This window comes from Cherax quadricarinatus, chromosome 73 (assembly GCF_038502225.1).
Source record: "Cherax quadricarinatus isolate ZL_2023a chromosome 73, ASM3850222v1, whole genome shotgun sequence".
NCBI classification, from domain to species: Eukaryota; Metazoa; Arthropoda; class Malacostraca; order Decapoda; family Parastacidae; genus Cherax; species Cherax quadricarinatus.
The window spans coordinates 23,127,031-23,146,436 of NC_091364.1; the positions used below are offsets into that span (position 1 = coordinate 23,127,031).

At 40.9% G+C, this 19,406-nt stretch overlaps 1 protein-coding gene across 1 annotated transcript in view; it reads right to left on the reverse strand.

Annotated features, from left to right (window-relative positions):
* Positions 1-19,406, reverse strand: part of LOC128701155 (uncharacterized) — a 182,750-nt gene that overhangs the window by 35,353 nt on the left and 127,991 nt on the right. Inside the window, exon 11 of the mRNA XM_070100645.1 lies at positions 18,220-18,313. Within this exon, the coding sequence (XP_069956746.1) occupies positions 18,220-18,313 (94 nt within the window). The remainder of the gene's footprint in view (positions 1-18,219; positions 18,314-19,406) is intronic.

A 19,406-nucleotide genomic window follows, 5' to 3' on the forward strand; every position in this document is an offset into this window, starting at 1 on the left:
GGTTCACACATGGCAGTGTAACAACTGTGGTTCACACATAATGGTATAACAACTGCGGTCCACACTTGGCAGTATAACAACTGTGATTCACACATGGCAGTATAACAACTGTGATTCACACATGGCAGTATAACAACTGTGGTTCACATGTGGCAGTATAACAACTGTGGTTCACATGTGGCAGTATAACAACTGTGGTTCACACATAACTGTATAACAACTGTGGTTCACACATGGCAGTATAACAACTGTGGTTCATCAGACTGTCAGTACTGTCATTCTCAAGTTGTAGTTCAGTTTCTTCTTACCTTTGTGAATTTGTTTCTTGCTTTTCTGCTCACCTCTCCATCTTCCTCTGATCTTTACTTTCTATAATTTCTGCATGTTCTTGTACTCTCAGTTATTGTCTCTATGTATATCTGGGTGAACCCTGGACTCTGGTACGTATTGCCATTCCTCCTTCTGCTTCTGGGTATCAATTTCTTCTTTATTTCCTGCCAATTTCTTCTTTATTTCCATTCATTATGTTTTCCTTGCAGTTCCTTGTCACAGTTTAGTCAGCTACTGTTTCATGCCTGTATAATCTCATCTTCCGATGTTTCCATTCCTTCTTGTGATGTATTTCTCTCCAAGTTAACTTCTAAAAGGTATTCAACACTCAAAATAAATACCTAAACTCAGTACCTGACCAGCCGGGCTGTGGTTTGTATGCTGGATAGCATGTGGCCAACAGTAACAGCGTGGTTGATCAGGCCCTGATCCACCACGAGGCCTGGTTATGGCCAGGGCCATGGGGGGTGTTGACTCCTGAAACAACCTTCAGGTAGGTAGGTATAATAATACTATTACTAATAATAAAAATAATAATAATAATAATACATGTATTAACAATAATATTTTATTTTAAAGGTAGTAGGTTGGTAGACAGCAACCACCCAGGGAGGTACTACCGTCCTGTGGTAGTAGGTTGGTAGACAGCAACCACCCAGGGAGGTACTACCGTCCTGTGGTAGTAGGTTGGTAGACAGCAACCACCCAGGGAGGTACTACCACCCTGTGGTAGTAGGTTGGTAGACAGCAACCACCCAGGGAGGTACTACCGTCCTGCCAAGTGAGTGTAAAATGAAAGCCTGTCATTATTTTACATGATGGTACGATTGCTGGTGTCCTTTTTTCTGTTTCATAAACATGCAAAATTTCAGGTACGTCTTGCTACTTCTACTTACACTTAGGTCACACTACACGTACATGTACAAGCATATATATATACACACCCCTCTGGGTTTTCTTCTAGTTCTTGTTTATTTCCTCTTACCTCCATGGGAAAGTGGAACAGAATTCTTCCTCTGTAAGCCATGCGTGTTGTAAGAGGCGACTAAAATGCTGGGAGCAAGGGGCTAGTAACCCCTTCTCCTGTGTATATTACTAAATGTAAAAGGAGAAACTTTTGTTTTTACTTTTGGGCCACCCTGCCTCGGTGGGATACGGCCGGTGTTGAAAGAAAGAAGACATAAATAACAAAAAAAAGGCACAATACCGTGACTGGAACAATACACAAATAACCCGCACATAGAAGAGAGGAGCTTACGATGACACTTTGGTCCGACCTGGACCGAGTTCTGAGAAAGTTAATGAGAAGAGCCAAGCAACAAAGAAAATGGTTAGGATCACCATGGAGGTGAAAAAAGAGATTGTTGAAAAGTATGAAGCATATCCAGAACTTGGCTGTTGCATACTCTATGCCAAGAACAATGGTATCTACAATTGTAAAAATCATTTATGTCATTAAATAGGCTAACATTGCGAAGGGGGTGAAATCGATTACCAAACAAAGATCAGGGACATTAGAGCATGTTGAAAAATTGCTTTTGATCTGGATAACAGAAAAACAGTGCTGGTGATAGCGTATCAGAGGCAATGATTTGCCAAAAAGCAAAACTGATGCATGTCAATCTTTTGAAAAACAAGGCAGGAACGAGCCGAGAAAGTGAAGTGTTTAAAGCCAGCCATGGCTGGTTTGATAATTTTAAGAAGAGGACTGGCATTCACAGTGTTGTGAGGCATGGAGAGGGAGCCAATGCCGATAAAGATGCCGCCAATGATTTTGTTACAGAGTCTGGGGAATTTGTGGAAGCTAAGGGTTTTGTTCCCCCCAAAATTTTTAATTGTGACAAAACAGGCTTGTTTTGGAAGAAAATGCCTAACAGGACCTATATTACACAAGATGAGAAGGCATTACCAGGACACAGCCACTGAAGGATAGGTTAACTTTTGTTCTGTGCCAATGCAAGTGGGGATTGCAAACTGAAGCCTCTACTGATTTACCACTCTGAAAACCCGAGGGCTTTTGAAAAAACATAAAGTGCAGAAAACTAAGTTACCTGTGATTTTTTTTTTATTTTTTATTAACACACTGGCCGATTTCCACCAAGGCAAAGTGGCCCGAAAAAGAAAAACTTTCACCATCATTCACTCCATCACTGTCTTGCCAGAAGGGTGTTTTACACTACAGTTTTTAAACTGCAACATTAACACCCCTCCTTCAGAATGCAGGAACTGTACTTCCCATCTCCAGGACTCAAGTCCGGCCTACCAGTTTCCTTGAACCCCTTCATAAATGTTACTTTGCTCACACTCCAACAGCACAAATATTAAAAACCATTTGTCTCCATTCACTCCTATCAAACACGCTCATGCATGCCCGCTGGAAGTCCAAGCCCCTCGCACACAAAACCTCCTTTACTCACTCCCTCCAACCTTTCCTAGGCCGACCCCTACCCCGCCTTCCTTCCGCTACAGACTGATACACTCTTGAAGTCATTCTGTTTCGCTTCATTCTCTCTACATGTCCGAACCACCTCAACAATCCTTCCTCAGCCCTCTGGACAACAGTTTTGGCAATCCCGCACCTCCTCCTAACTTCCAAACTACGAATTCTCTGCATTATATTCACACCACACATTGCCCTCAGACATGACATCTCCGCTGCCTCCAGCCTTCTCCTTGCTGCAACATTCATCACCCATGCTTCACACCCATATAAGAGCATTGGTAAAACTATGCTCTCATACATTCCCCTCTTTGCCTCCAAGGACAAAGTTCTTTGTCTCCACAGACTCCTAAGTGTACCACTCACCCTTTTCCCCTCATCAATTCTATGATTCACCTCATCTTTCATAGATCCATCCGCTGACATGTCCACTCCCAAATATCTGAATACATTCACCTCCTCCATACTCTTTCCCTCCAATCTGATATCCCATCTTTCATTACCTAATCTTTTTGTTATCCTCATAACCTTACTCTTTCCTGTATTCACTTTCAATTTTCTTCTTTTACATACCCTACCAAATTCATCCACCAACCTCTGCAACTTCTCTTCAGAATCTCGCAAGAGCACAGTGTCATCAGCAAAGAGCAACTGTGACAACTCCCACTTTATGTGTGATTCTTTATCTTTTAACTCCACGCCTCTTGCCAAGACCCTCGCATTTACTTCTCTTACAACTCCATCTATAAATATATTAAACAACCACGGTGACATCACACATCCTTGTCTAAGGCCTACTTTTACTGGGAAATAATTTCCCTCTTTCCTACATACTCTAACTTGAGCCTCACTATCCTCGTAAAAACTCTTCACTGCTTTCAGTAACCTACCTCCTACACCATACACCTGCAACATCTGCCACATTGCCCCCCTATCCACCCTGTCATATGCCTTTTCCAAATCCATAAATGCCACAAAGACCTCTTTAGCCTTATCTAAATACTGTTCACTTATATGTTTCACTGTAAACACCTGGTCCACACACCCCCTACCTTTCCTAAAGCCTCCTTGTTCATCTGCTATCCTATTCTCCGTCTTACTCTTAATTCTTTCAATAATAACTCTACCATACACTTTGCCAGGTATACTCAACAAACTTATCCCCCTATAATTTTTGCACTCTCTTTTATCCCCTTTGCCTTTATACAAAGGAACTATGCATGCTCTCTGCCAATCCCTAGGTACCTTACCCTCTTCCATACATTTATTAGATAATTGCACCAACCACTCCAAAACTATATCCCCACCTGCTTTTAACATTTCTATCTTTATCCCATCAATTCCGGCTGCCTTACCCCCTTTCATTTTACCTACTGCCTCACAAACTTCCCCCACACTCACAACTGGCTCTTCCTCACTCCTACAAGATGTTGTTCCTCCTTGCCCTATACACGAAATCACAGCTTCCCTATCTTCATCAACATTTAACAATTCCTCAAAATATTCTCTCCATCTTCCCAATACCTCTAACTCTCCATTTAATAACTCTCCTCTCCTATTTTTAACTGACAAATCCATTTGTTCTCTAGGCTTTCTTAACTTGTTAATCTCAGTCCAAAACTTTTTCTTATTTTCAACAAAATTTGTTGATAACATCTCACCCACTCTCTCATTTGCTCTCTTTTTACAATGCTTCACCACTCTCTTAACCTCTCTCTTTTTCTCCATATACTCTTCCCTCCTTGCATCACTTCTACTTTGTAAAAACTTCTCATATGCTAACTTTTTCTCTCTTACTACTCTCTTCACATCATCATTCCACCAATCGCTCCTCTTCCCTCCTGCACCCACTTTCCTGTAACCACAAACTTCTGCTGAACACTCTAACACTACATTTTTAAACCTACCCCATACCTCTTCGACCCCATTGCCTATGCTCTCATTAGCCCATCTATCCTCCAATAGCTGTTTATATCTTACCCTAACTGCCTCCTCTTTTAGTTTATAAGCCTTCACCTCTCTCTTCCCTGATGCTTCTATTCTGATGCTTCTATTCTCCTTGTATCCCATCTACCTTTTACTCTCAGTGTAGCTACAGCTAGAAAGTGATCTGATATATCTGTGGCCCCTCTATAAACATGTACATCCTGAAGTCTACTCAACAGTCTTTTATCTACCAATACATAATCCAACAAACTACTGTCATTTCGCCCTACATCATATCTTGTATACTTATTTATCCTCTTTTTCTTAAAATATGTATTACCTATAACCAAACCCCTTTCTATACAAAGTTCAATCAAAGGGCTCCCATTATCATTTACACCTGGCACCCCAAACTTACCTACCACACCCTCTCTAAAAGTTTCTCCTACTTTAGCATTCAGGTCCCCTACCACAATTACTCTCTCACTTGGTTCAAAGGCTCCTATACATTCACTTAACATCTCCCAAAATCTCTCTCTCTCCTCTGCATTCCTCTCTTCTCCAGGTGCATACACGCTTATTATGACCCACTTCTCGCATCCAACCTTTACTTTAATCCACATAATTCTTGAATTTACACATTCATATTCTCTTTTCTCCTTCCATAACTGATCATTCAACATTACTGCTGCCCCTTCCTTTGCTCTAACTCTCTCAGATACTCCAGATTTAATCCCATTTATTTCCCCCCACCGAAACTCCCCTACCCCCTTCAGCTTTGTTTCGCTTAGGGCCAGGACATCCAACTTCTTTTCATTCATAACATCAGCAATCATCTGTTTCTTGTCATCCGCACTACATCCACGCACATTTAAGCACCCCAGTTTTATAAAGTTTTTCTTCTTCTCTTTTTTAGTAAATGTCTACAGGAGAAGGGGTTACTAGCCCATTGCTCCCGGCATTTTAGTCGCCTCATACGACACGCATGGCTTACGGAGGAAAGATTCTTTTCCACTTCCCCATGGACAATAGAAGAAATAAAGAAGAACAAGAGCTATTTAGAAAAAGGGAAAAAACCTAGATGTATGTATATATATATGCATGTGCGTATCTGTGAAGTGTGACCAAAGTGTAAGTAGGAGTAGCAAGATATCCCTGTTATCTAGCGTGTTTATGAGACAGAAAAAGAAACCAGCAATCCTACCATCATGCCAAACAGTTACAGGTTTCTGTTTCACAGTCATCTGGCAGGACGGTAGTACTTCCCTGGGTGGTTGCTGTCTACCAACCTACTACTATCCTCGTAAAAACTCTTCACTGCTTTCAGTAACCTACCTCCTATACCATACACCTGCAACTTCTGCCACATTGCCCCTCTATCCACTCTGTCATACGCCTTTTCCAAATCCATAAATGCCACAAAAACCTCTCTAGCTTTATCTAAATACTGTTCACTTATATGTTTCACTGTGATGTGAAACATATAAGTGGAGGTCAAATATCAAGGCTTGCGTAACCAGAGAATATTTCAACAAATGGTTTAGTGTTGTTTTTGGATCAAGTGTAAAAAGTTATTTAAAGGAGAAAAACCTGCCTCTGAAGGCCCTCATAATGGACAATGCTCCAGCTCACCCTCCAAGCTTGCAGGACTATGTGCTGCTGGAGATTGACTTCATCACTCTAAAGTTTCTCTCCCCTAACATGACTCCTCTCATTCAGCCCATGGATCAGCAGGTCATCAGTAATTTCAAGAAACTCTATACTAAAGCACTATTCCAGAGGTACTTTGCAGTGACCTCTGACACAGAGTTAACCCTGAGAGAGTTTTGGAAAGATCACTTTACTATCACCCGTTGCATAACTCTCATTGACAAAGTCTGGCAGCAAGTTTCATACAAAACAATGAACTCTGCTTGGAGGAATTTGTGGCCAGAAGCAGTGGCTGAAAGGGACTTTGAGGACTGTGTCTATAGTGGAGGATATTCTCTCTCTGGGGAGGTACAAGAGTCTGGATGTAAGTGTTGGTGATATGGAGGAGTTAGTGGAGGGGCCACAGGGAAGAGCTGACCACTGAGGAGCTGCAGGAACTTGAGAAGGAGGAGCACATGACTAAGATCGATGTACTCTCTTCAGGCTAAGAAGAGGAGACAGAGGAAGCCCCTACTTCATTAATCGAAGAAATCTTTGCCAAATGGATGGACGTCCAAAGGTTTGCAGAGAAGTACCACTCCAACAAAGCCAAACAAGCCGTAACAGCATTGTCTGAAATGACCAGACAATGTCACATTTCTGAAACATCCTGAGGAGAAGGCAGAAGCAAAGTTCTTTAAACAGATTTTTAGTACAAGTTAAACCAGGTGAGCTTCAACCAGGTCCAAATAGGAAAAAGAGACAGAAAAGAGAAGGGGACTCTCCTTCCAAACAACAATAATTCCTTCTCCTCCCTTTTCAGCACTATCCTAGTAGGCACTCAACTCTTTTCAGTAAAATCAGGTTAAATTTGCATTTATTTCATCTAATTCTTTTGTATTTATGTATGTATGCATTTTAGTATTAAGCAGTGTTTAAATTACATATTTTAGTATTAAGCAGTGTTTAAATTACGTTTTTTTTTTTAACAAGTCGGCCGTCTCCCACCGAGGCAGGGTGACCCAAAAAAGAAAGAAAATCCCCAAAAAGAAAATACTTTCATCATCATTCAACACTTTCACCACACTCACACATTATCACTGCTTTTGCAGAGGTGCTCAGAATACAACAGCTTAGAAGCATATACGTATAAAGATACACAACATATCCCTCCAAACTGCCAATATCCCAAACCCCTCCTTTAAAGTGCAGGCATTGTACTTCCCATTTCCAGGACTCAAGTCTGACTATATGAAAATAACCGGTTTCCCTGAATCCCTTCACTAAATATTACCCTGCTCACACTCCAACAGATCGTCAGGTCCCAAGTATCATTCGTCTCCATTCACTCCTATCTAACACACTCATGCACGCTTGCTGGAAGTCCAAGCCCCTTGCCCACAAAACCTCCTTTACCCCCTCTTTCCAACCCTTTCGAGGATGACCCCTACCCCTCCTTCCTTCCCCTATAGATTTATATGCTTTCCATGTCATTCTACTTTGATCCATTCTCTCTAAATGACCAAACCACCTCAACAACCCCTCTTCTGCCCTCTGACTAATGCTTTTATTAACTCCACACCTTCTCCTAATTTCCACACTCCGAATTTTCTGCATAATATTTACACCACACATTGCCCTTAGACAGGGCATCTCCACTGCCTCCAACCATTTCCTCGCTGCTGCATTTACCACCCAAGCTTCATACATTCCCTTCTTTGCCTCCATAGATAATGTTTTTTGACTCCACATATACCTCAACGCACCACTCACCTTTTTTCCCTCATCAATTCTATGATTAACCTCATCCTTCATAAACCCATCCGCCGACACGTCAACTCCCAAGTATCTGAAAACATTCACTTCTTCCATACTCCTCCTCCCCAATTTGATATCCAATTTTTCTTTATCTAAATCATTTGATACCCTCATCACCTTACTCTTTTCTATGTTCACTTTCAACTTTCTACCTTTACACACATTCTCAAACTCATCCACTAACCTTTGCAATTTTTCTTTAGAATCTCCCATAAGCACAGTATCATCAGCAAAAAGTAACTGTGTCAGTTCCCATTTTGAATTTGATTCCCCATAATTTAATCCCACCCCTCTCCCGAACACCCTAGCATTTACTTCTTTTACAACCCCATCTATAAATATATTAAACAACCATGGTGACATTACACATCCCTGTCTAAGACCTACTTTTACCGGGAAGTATTCTCCCTCTCTTCTACATACCCTAACCTGAGCCTCACTATCCTCATAAAAGCTCTTTACAGCATTTAGTAACTTACCACCTTTATTTTAGTATTAAGCAGTTTTTAAATTATTTTATACAGCCCCATCAATGTATAATATGCCAATAACAATAGGATTTTTTTCATGGGAATGGATTAATCGTTTTCCCAATATTTCTTATGGGAAAATTCATTTGGTATACGTCCTGTTTGGTATAAGTTCAAGGTCCTGGAATGGATTAAAGATGTATACCGAGGTACCACTGCAAAAAGGATTATAATAATTGGGTGTACATGCCAAAAGCCCTTTTATTTGCAGAGTATTTCAGGCAAACTTAAAATTAATTTAAGATTAATAAGCCAATAACAGTACATATGGTCATTAGATGAGTTACAATGAATACAAGAGAAATGAGCATGCCATCAGGTCATGCTATATGGTTTTAGTAAGTCTTGTAGAGAAGACGTACAATTTTGATTAACCTTAGGCGGCCACAATGGAGGGTTTAACACCTGAGATGAATACAGATATTGATGAGAAAGTTTTACCTATGTTCATGATATTGAGCAAATGCATGTATAGTTTTTACATATGTATTTATGATGGCCTGGGATACGTTAAGGAGATGAGGTGTTTTCTAACTGGAGTTCTAAAAATGCTTGCTGAGCCAGTAGTTCTGGAGATTTCTGGCAGAGAGTTTCAGATTTTGGGTCCTTTTATGTACACTGAGTTTTTGAGAAGATTTAGCATGACACAGGGAATTTCATAGAGATTTTTGTGCCTAGTATTGTGTCTACTGAGTCCTATTGCAACTATCAAGAAAGCGTCTCACGTCAGGATTTACAAATACCTGAATTGATTGTTCTGTAAATTTAGGTTGCAAAATAGTATGAGTGAATGTTTTGTATAGTGAGTAGGTTCAGGTCTTTGAAGAGTAGGGTGGGGGTATGTTGTCTAACAGCAGATTGTGTGATCACTCGCATTGTTGCTTTTTGTGTTATTATTAATTTTTGGTAGTTTTTCGTTGTGGAACCCCAGGCACAAATAGCATAGGTGAGGTATGGGTAGATCATTGAATAGTATAGTGTAAGCAATGCTGTCTGTAGTATATAGTAACGTATGTTTGAGAGGATGCCAACTGTTTTAGAAACTTTTTTTGTTAATGTGTTGAATATGGGTGTTGAATTTGAGGTTGCTGTCAAGGTGTAGACCCAGGAATTTTCCCTTATTATGTTTAGCAATAAGAATGTTAAGCATAATGTTTAGCTGGACCTCACTTGCTCTACTCCCAAACAAAATGTAAAAGGTTTTGTCTATATTAACCCCTTGACTGTCGCAAACCCAAATCCTGGTGTCGCAAAAATTTAAAAAAATATATAAATAATTTTTTCTTATGAAATGATAGAGAATCTTTTCCCGATGATAATGACACCAAAAGTAGTGGTGGTACTTGGGTTACATATCCTGACTTGTTTTTTAGAAAGTTAATAATCACAGTAACCTCAATGGGCTCTGTTGGTGTAAGATAGAGGGATGCTGGGAAGTTTCCATCTAGATAATCATTAGCTCGAGCATTGGTGACTGGAATTTTACTGGCGAGATTTGAGCCTATGGTTGAGAAGAAGTCATTTAACTTGATAGCTGTATCAATAGGTTGGAGGTTCAGTTCGTTTGGTTTAGTTAGTACAATATTACTAGCTCTGTTTGGTTTGTGGGTGCCCAGGATCTGAGTGTGTTTTCCAAGTCTTTTCTATATCTCCTCTCGTTTCAGTGAATCTATTAGAATAGTACAGTTGCTTAGACTTCCTGATTAATTTGGCGAGGACTGACATAGTGTTTGATAAATCGTTTAGTTAAGCCCCTTCTATATTGTTTCTCATATTGATGTTTTATATTGATGGACCTTAGGATGCTGTTGGTAAGCCATGGCCAACTTAGTCACTTATTGGTGATCTCTTTAGTTTTTATGGGACAATGTTTGTTATACAGTCTTTGAAAATTATTTAGAAATATCTCTACCCATTTATCGATACCAGCGGTATTGGAAAATTCTGTAGGCCAGTCAACTGAGCTTAGTTCTACAGTGAAATTACTTACTGAAGCCTGAACATGGAGTCAAAAGGAGAACTTTTCATATTCCACTGGTTGCTTACAAATGTTTGTTAGGAGGAAAGTTGGGTAGTGGTCAGTAATGTTGTCCATGATTATCCCCAATTTAAGGGGAGCGCGTATGTTTGTCCATATATGGTCAATTATGGTTGCACTCATCTCAGTTAGTCTTGTTGGTTTTGTAATTGCTGGCATGAGTACTGTATTGTTCATATTGTTAATTCAGTTAATTTGGTCATCTGTTAGGCCAAAGTTGATGTTAAAGTCTCCTGCTAGTAGTAGATGGTGCTTATTCATTTGTGTATCTGTAATCAGTGTTTTTAGTTCATCACTAAAGGCTGGGATATTAGTATGAGGCATCCTGTATATGGCCCCAATTGCTATAGGGTTTTTTAATTTTTTTAAAGAGAAGTTTGTGAATATATATTTACCATGTTCATCATTGAAAGATATGGTGTTGCTACATGATAGTTTATTAGAGTAACAGATGGCAATATCTCCCCCAATTTGTTCTGTCCTGCAGTTGTGGATTGCTGTGTATCCTGGTAGCGTAAAGATGTCTATTGTGTCTTGCTTAAGCCAGGTTTCAGTAAGAATAATACAGGAGAAGTTTGTCTTTAATGAATCTAGGAGCGCCAGGAGGTCATCATAGTGTATATTCTGGGATCCAATATTGTAATTCAAAACTGTAATATTTCTGGCATTGCTGAGGACAGTTGGCCTCTGTTGCTGTGTAGTAAAGGCAACTGCTTTCAGTTAAATGTTGACGGGGATTTAGATTATCTAGGTTCAGCTCAGGGTCAATGTCAGCATTGAGCATTTGGGGTTAACTGATAAATATTTAAATGATGATGAATAGCAGAAGGGTGATAAGAGGTAATATTAATATCTTTAAAAAGGGAGTGACTGAACAATAATGGTGTAAGTGTATAGTGTTCCAGTAGACTGGAGAAACCTAATAGGTAGGTAGAAGGAACTTTTGAATTTTATTTACACCAACATCAAAACTACTTAGAAGTTCAAGGTCTAGCTTTGCTGGTTCATCTTCACTTTCTTCTTCCTTCCTTCCTTCCTTCCCTCCCTCCCTCCCTCCCTCCTTCCTTCCTTCCTTCCTTCCTTCCCTCCCTCCCTCCTTCCTTCCTTCCTTCCCTCCCTTCCTCCCTCCTTCCTTCCCTCCCTCCCTCCTTCCTTCCTTCCTTCCCTCCCTCCTTCCTTCCTTCCCTCCCTCCCTCCTTCCTTCCTTCCTTCCTTCCCTCCCTTCTCTCTCTCTCTCTCCTTCTCTCTCTCTCCTTCCCTCTCTCTCTCCTTCTCTCTCTCTCCTTCCCTCTCTCTCCTTCCCTCTCTCTCCTTCCCTCCCTCTCCTTCCCTCCCTCTCTCCCTCTCCCTCCCTCCCCCCCTCTCTCTCCCTCTCCCTCCCTCCCCCCCTCTCTCTCCCTCTCCCCCCCTCTCTCTCTCTCCCCCCAAGGTCTAGCTTTGCTGGTTCATCTTCACTTTCTTCTTCCTTCCTTCCCTCCCTCCTTCCTTCCTTCCTTCCTCCCTCCTTCCTTCCTTCCCTCCCTCCCTCCCTCCTTCCTTCCTTCCTTCATCTCTCTCTCTCTCCTTCCCTCTCTCTCTCTCTCTCCTTCTCTCTCTCTCCTCTCTCTCTCCTTCACTCTCTCTCCTTCCCTCCCTCTCCTTCCCTCCCTCTCCTTCCCTCCCTCTCTCCCTCCCCCCTCTCTCTCCCTCTCCCCCCTCTCTCTCCCCCCCCCTCTCTCTCTCTCTTTCTGTGTGTGTGTGTGTGTGTGCACGCTCACCCATTTGCTCACCTATTTGTGGTTGCAGGGGTCGAGTCTTAGTTCCTAGCCCCGCCTCTTCACCGGTTGCTACTGGGTCCTCTCTCTCCCTGCTCCATGAGCTTTATCAAACCCGCAGTAATGGATTTAAATTAGATAAGTTTAGATTTAGAAAGGACATAGGAAAGTATTGGTTTGGAAATAGGGTAGTTGATGAGTGGAACAGTCTACCTAGTTGGGTTATTGAGGCTAGGACTTTGGGTAGTTTCAAATTTAGGTTGGATAAGTACATGAGTGGGAGGGGTTGGATTTGAGTGGGACTTGCACATCAGAGCTTATTTCTTGGGTAGCATTGAAAATTGGGTTGGTCAAATGTTTGTTAGTGGGATGAATTGTAAAGGACCTGCCTAGTATGGGCCAACAGGCCTGCTGCAGTGTTCCTCCTTTCTTATGTTCTTATGTTCTTAAACCTCGTCTTAAAACTATGTATGGTTCCTGCCTCCACTACATCACTTTCTAGGCTATTCCACTGCCTGACTACTCTATGACTGAAGAAATACTTCCTAATATCTCTCTGACTCATCTGTGTCTTCAACTTCCAATTGTGACCTCTTGTTTCTGTGCCCCCTCCTTGGAACATCCTGTCTTTGTCCACCTTGTCTATTCCACACAGTATTTTATATGTTGTTATCATGTCTCCCCTGGCTCTCCTGTCCTCTAGTGTCGTGAGGCTGATTTCCTTTAACCTTTCTTCATAAGACATTCCCCTTAGCTCTGGAACTAACCTTGTCGCAAACCTTTGCACTTTCTCTAGTTTCTTGACGTGCTTTATCAAGTGCGGGTTCCAAACAGGTGCTGCATGCTCCAGTATGGGCCTGATGTACACAGTGTACAGTGTCTTGAATGATTCCTTATTAAGGTATCGGAACGCTGTTCTCAGGTTTGCCAGGCGCCCATATGCTGCAGCAGTTACCTAGTTGATGTGTGCTTCTGGAGACATGCTCGGTATTATACTCACTCCAAGATCTTTCTCCTTGAGCGAGATTTGCAGTCTTTGGCCACCTAGCCTATACTCTATCTTTGCATTTGGCGGGATTAAATTCAAGAAGCCAGTTGCTGGACCAGGTGTCCAGTCTGTCCAGGTCTCTTTGAAGTCCTGAAACCCCCCCACCCCTCTCCCTCCCCTCCCCTCCCTCCCTCTGTGCGTGAGTGCGTGTGCGTGTGCGTGCGTGTGTGTGTGTGTGTGTGTGTGTGTGTGTGTGTGTGTGTGTGTGTGTGTGTGTGTGTGTGTGAGTGTGTGTGTGTGTGTGTGTGTGTGTGTGTGTGTGTGTGTGTGTGTGTGTGTGTGTGTGTGTGTGTGTGTGTGTGTGTGTGTGTGTGTCTGTGTGTGTGTCTGTGTGCGCGCGTCTCTCTTCCTCTCCCTGACTTCTTGGCACAAAATTTTTCATGTCCATCACATTTCTGGTTGTTTGTGTAGCTCCAGGTTCTCCCAGTCTTGTGGTTAAAATCTGTCACGATCAGTAGCTATGCACTAATTTTGTGGGTGGTGGTCTTAGCCATCTCCACTAGTGTATGCACCACTGATTTGCTGTTGATGTTGTATTCCTGTCTTGGTCAGTAGTTGTGCTGTGTGTGTTATACATCACTACTATCACCACCTGGGTCCCCAGTCTTGGTCTGTAGTTGTGTGTGTTATACATCACTACTATCACCACCTGGGTCCCCAGTCTTGGTCTGTAGTTGTGTGTTATACATCACTACTATCACCACCTGGGTCCCCAGTCTTGGTCTGTAGTTGTGTTGTGTGTGTTATACATCACTACTATCACCACCTGGGTCCCCAGTCTTGGTCTGTAATTGTGTTGTGTGTGTTATACATCACTACTATCACCACCTGGGTCCTCAGTTATAGTCTGTTGTTGTTCAGTATTGTACACTACTACTATCACCACCTGGGTCCTCAGTTATAGTCTGTTGTTGTTCAGTATTGTACACTACCACTATCACCACCTGGGTCCCCAGTTACAGTCTGTTGTTGTTCAGTATTGTACACTACCACTATCACCACCTGGGTCCTCAGTTATAGTCTGTTGTTGTTCAGTATTGTACACTACTACTATCACCACCTGGGTCCTCAGTTATAGTCTGTTGTTGTTCAGTATTGTACACTACTACTATCACCACCTGGGTCCCCAGTTATAGTCTGTTGTTGTTCAGTATTGTACACTACTACTATCACCACCTGGGTCCCCAGTTACAGTCTGTTGTTGTTCAGTATTGTACACTACTACTATCACCACCTGGGTCCTCAGTTATAGTCTGTTGTTGTTCAGTATTGTACACTACCACTATCACCACCTGGGTCCCCAGTTATAGTCTGTTGTTGTTCAGTATTGTACACTACTACTATCACCACCTGGGTCCTCAGTTATAGTCTGTTGTTGTTCAGTATTGTACACTACTACTATCACCACCTGGGTCCTCATTTATAGTCTGTTGTTGTTCAGTATTGTACACTACCACTATCACCACCTGGGTCCCCAGTTACAGTCTGTTGTTGTTTAGTGTTGTACACCACCACTATCACCACCTGGGTCCCCAGTTATAGTCTGTTGTTGTTTAGTGCTGTATATCACCACTATCACCATCTGGGTCCCTACACTTGGTCTGTTGTTGTTCAGTGTTGTACACCACCACTATCACCACCTGGGTCCCCAGTTATAGTCTGTTGTTGTTCAGTGTTGTACATCACTACTATCACCACCTGGGTCCCTACTCTTGGTCTGTTGTTGTTTACTGTTGTACACCACCACTATCACCACTTGGGTCCACAGTCTTGTGTGTGCTAAGCTAGTCATTAACCCTTTGACTGTCGCAACCCCAAATCCTTAAGTGTCTCCTGGTGTTGCAAAATATTTGAAAAAAAAAAAAAAAAAAAAAAAAAAAAAAAAAAAAAAAAAAAAAAAAAAAAAATAAAATACTTATGAAATGATAGAGAATTTTTTCCCAATGATAATGACACCAAAAGTTCGAAATTTGATGGAAAACTTACGGAATTACACTTTCGTGAAGTTAGCGTCCTCGGTGATATTTACATATCGGAGATTTTGCCCAATCTGAGCCCCATTTTCGGCCAATTCCATTGTTCCAGTCCAGCAAACTCAAAACTACTTCTTTATAACTCCATTTGTTCTATCGATTGAGTACAAGAAACCGCCCATTTACCGATTTCAACTACCCAATAAATTGGTCAGAAGTTGGCAATTTGGCCAATTTCATGCAAATTAAAAAATATGTCAATTTCAAAATAGGGTCCAGAATGAACAATGCAGACATTCCTGGCTCTAAAATAACATTTTCTCTGTTCATCAGTCATGTCTCCAGGCCCCTGTTATAATACTCTTGCTTTCTATTTTGAATTTTTATTCACACAAAAAATAGAAGATTTACTGTTATGTAGACTACTGCAATATTGCAATAATTGTATAAATAACGTAAACCCATTCATGACTGCATATTAGAATGGCTAGTTGGACATTTACTGGACAATGATGTCATTTGTTTACTCTTGAACATCGGCAAAAACCAAACATTTCTGCCACTTTGAGTTCCATTTCAAGATCCTTTTCACAGTAAAACCAATCAAAATCACTTCTATTTCTATAATATGTTTTCCATTCTATCAAATGAGACCAAGAAAACGAGCATACAACCATAAATGCTATACGAAAATACACCTCAAAGCCGGTGTTAATTCTTTCAATAATAACTCTACCATACACTTTACCAGGTATACTCGACAGATTTATCCCCCTATAATTTTTGCACTCTCTTTTGTCCCCTTTGTCTTTATACAAAGGAACTATGCATGCTCTCTGCCAATCCCTAGGTACCTTACCCTCTTCCATACATTTATTAAATAATAACACCAACCACTCCAAAACTATATCCCCACCTGCTTTTAACATTTCTATCTTTATCTCATCAATCCCAGCTGCCTTACCCCCTTTCATTTTACCTACTGCCTCACAAACTTCCCCCACACTCACAACTGGCTCTTCCTCACTCCTACAAGATGTTATTCCTCCTTGCCCTATACACGAAATCACAGCTTCCCTATCTTCATCAACATTTAACAATTCCTCAAAATATTCCCTCCATCTTCCCAATACCTCTAACTCTCCATTTAATAACTCTCCTCTCCTACTTTTAACTGACAAATCCATTTGTTCTCTAGGCTTCCTTAACTTGTTAATCTTACTCCAAAACCTTTTCTTATTTTCAACAAAATTTGTTGATAACATCTCACCTACTCTCTCATTTGCTCTCTTTTTACATTGCTTCAACACTCTCTTTTTCTCCATATACTCTTCTCTCCTTGCATCACTTCTACTTTGTAAAAACTTCTCATATGCTAAATTTTTCTCCCTTACTACTCTCTTTACATCATCATTCCACCAATCGCTCCTCTTCCCTCCTGCACCCACTTTCCTGTAACCACAAACTTCTGCTGAACACTCTAACACTACATTTTTAAACCTACCCCATACCTCTTTGACTCCATTGCCTATGCTCTCATTAGCCCATCTATCCTCCAATAGTTGTTTATATCTTACCCTAACTGCCTCCTCTTTTAGTTTATAAACCTTCACCTCTCTCTTACCTGATGCTTCTATTCTCCTTGTATCCCATCTACCTTTTACTCTCAGTGTAGCTACAACTAAAAAGTAATCTGACATATCTGTGGCCCCTCTATAAACATGTACATCCTGAAGTCTACTCAACAGTCTTTTATCTACCAATACATAATCCAACAAACTACTGTCATTTCACCCTACATCATATCTTGTATACTTATTTATCCTCTTTTTCTTAAAATATGTATTACCTATGACTAAACCCCTTTCTATACAAAGTTCAATCAAAGGGCTCCCATTATCATTTACACCTGGCACCCCAAACTTACCTACCACACCCTCTCTAAAAGTTTCTCCTACTTTAGCATTCAGGTCTCCTACCACAATTACTCTCTCACTTGGTTCAAGGGTTCCTATACATTCACTTAACATTTCACAAAATCTCTCTCTCTCCTCTACATTCCTCTCTTCTCCAGGTGCATACACGCGTATTATGACCCACTTTTCGCATCCAACCTTTACTTTAATCCACATAATCCTTGAATTTACACATTCATATTCTCTTTTCTCCTTCCATAACTGATCCTTCAACATTATTACCCCTTCCTTAGCTCTAACTCTCTCAGATATTCCAGAGTTAATCCCATTTATTTCTCCCCACCGAAACTCCCCTACCTCCTTCAGCTTTGTTTCGCTTAGGGCCAGGACATCCAACTTCTTTACATTCATAACATCAGCAATCATCTGTTTCTTGTCATCCGCACTACATCCACGACATTCAAGCATCCCAGTTTTATAAAGTTTTTCTTCTTCTCTTTTTTAGTAAATGTTTACAGGAGAAGGGGTTACTAGCCCATTGCTTCCGGCATTTTAGTCGCCTCATACGACACGCATGGCTTACGGAGGAAAGATTCTTTTCCACTTCCCCATGGACAATATAAGAAATAAAGAAGAACAAGAGCTATTTAGAAAAAGGAGAAAAAACCTAGATGTATGTATATATATATGCATGTGCGTGTCTGTGAAGTGTGACCAAAGTGTAAGTAGGAGTAGCAAGATATCCCATTTTAATAATAAATGGACTTAATAAGGTAAACAATATTATAACAAAGTTGAGAAGGGGATAATACTGTACCTAGCTCAGAGAATATTTCATCCAGCGGAGGGTCTGGCTCTTTCTCTGGCTTAGGCTCTCTCTCCATCTTCTTCTGCTCACTCACGATTTGTTTCTGAGAATAAGCTAAAATTAGTACGACAAACAATGATGCTGAAATGATTACCATTTATTGAGGCAGCAGCAGATACAATCTCAGCCTCTGACAACAATAAGAGAGTCAATATATTTGTTGCTTTAAGAGGAAACTAGCCAGTGTCACCTTTCACTCTCAGGTTGCTAGTGATGAACTTCACACTGGCAGTGATCTGTACACTGCATGTTTCACCAGTCACTGCCTCACATGTACAGTCACTGCCTCACAAGTACACAGCCACTGCCTCACAAGTACACAGCCACTGCCTCACAAGTACAGTCACTGCCTCACATGTATGCAGTCACTGCCTCACAAGTACACAGTTACTGCCTTACAAGTACACAGTCACTGCCTCACAAGTTCAGTCACTGTGTTTCTCTTCAACCAGTCACTCATGTCACCAGCAACTGTGATTCTTTTCAACCATTCACTCACTTCTCAAACTTTCCAGACATGATTAAAATAACTAGAGTAATACCAGTTATAAACCTGGGCATTACCAGTTATAAACCTGGGCATTACCAGTTATAAAGCTGAAGATTACCAGTCATAATGTTGGACATTACCAGTCATAAAGGTACACATCATTCATTAACAATTATCAAACAATCTCAAAGCTACAAAAATTGTCTAAAATAATTTGAAAAATACTAAATAAACCAACATAAAGGAGAATTAACTTAGGCCAAACTTCCCTCTCGATGCCAGTGTGGATTTAAAGTCAAAAAAAGTACAAATGATGGAATGATAAAAATACCATAAGACATAATCTCTATGCCACTTGATAAAAATAAATATCTATTTGTCATATTTATTGAGTTAGAGGGGATCTTTAACACTGATGACCACAATACTCTCCTTGTATACCTCGAACATTATGAGTTATTAATTCATTCCTTTATGAAATCCTACTTGAGTAACCAGCTCTGACAAATTAATGTAAATGTTACTACCACCGCTGCCTTATTAATAAATACTGGTGTCCCTCGAGGCAGTACACTGAGCCCTCTCCTCTTCCTTCTGTATATCAATGACCTAACAAACATTACCCAACACCTAATGACAAGATGGA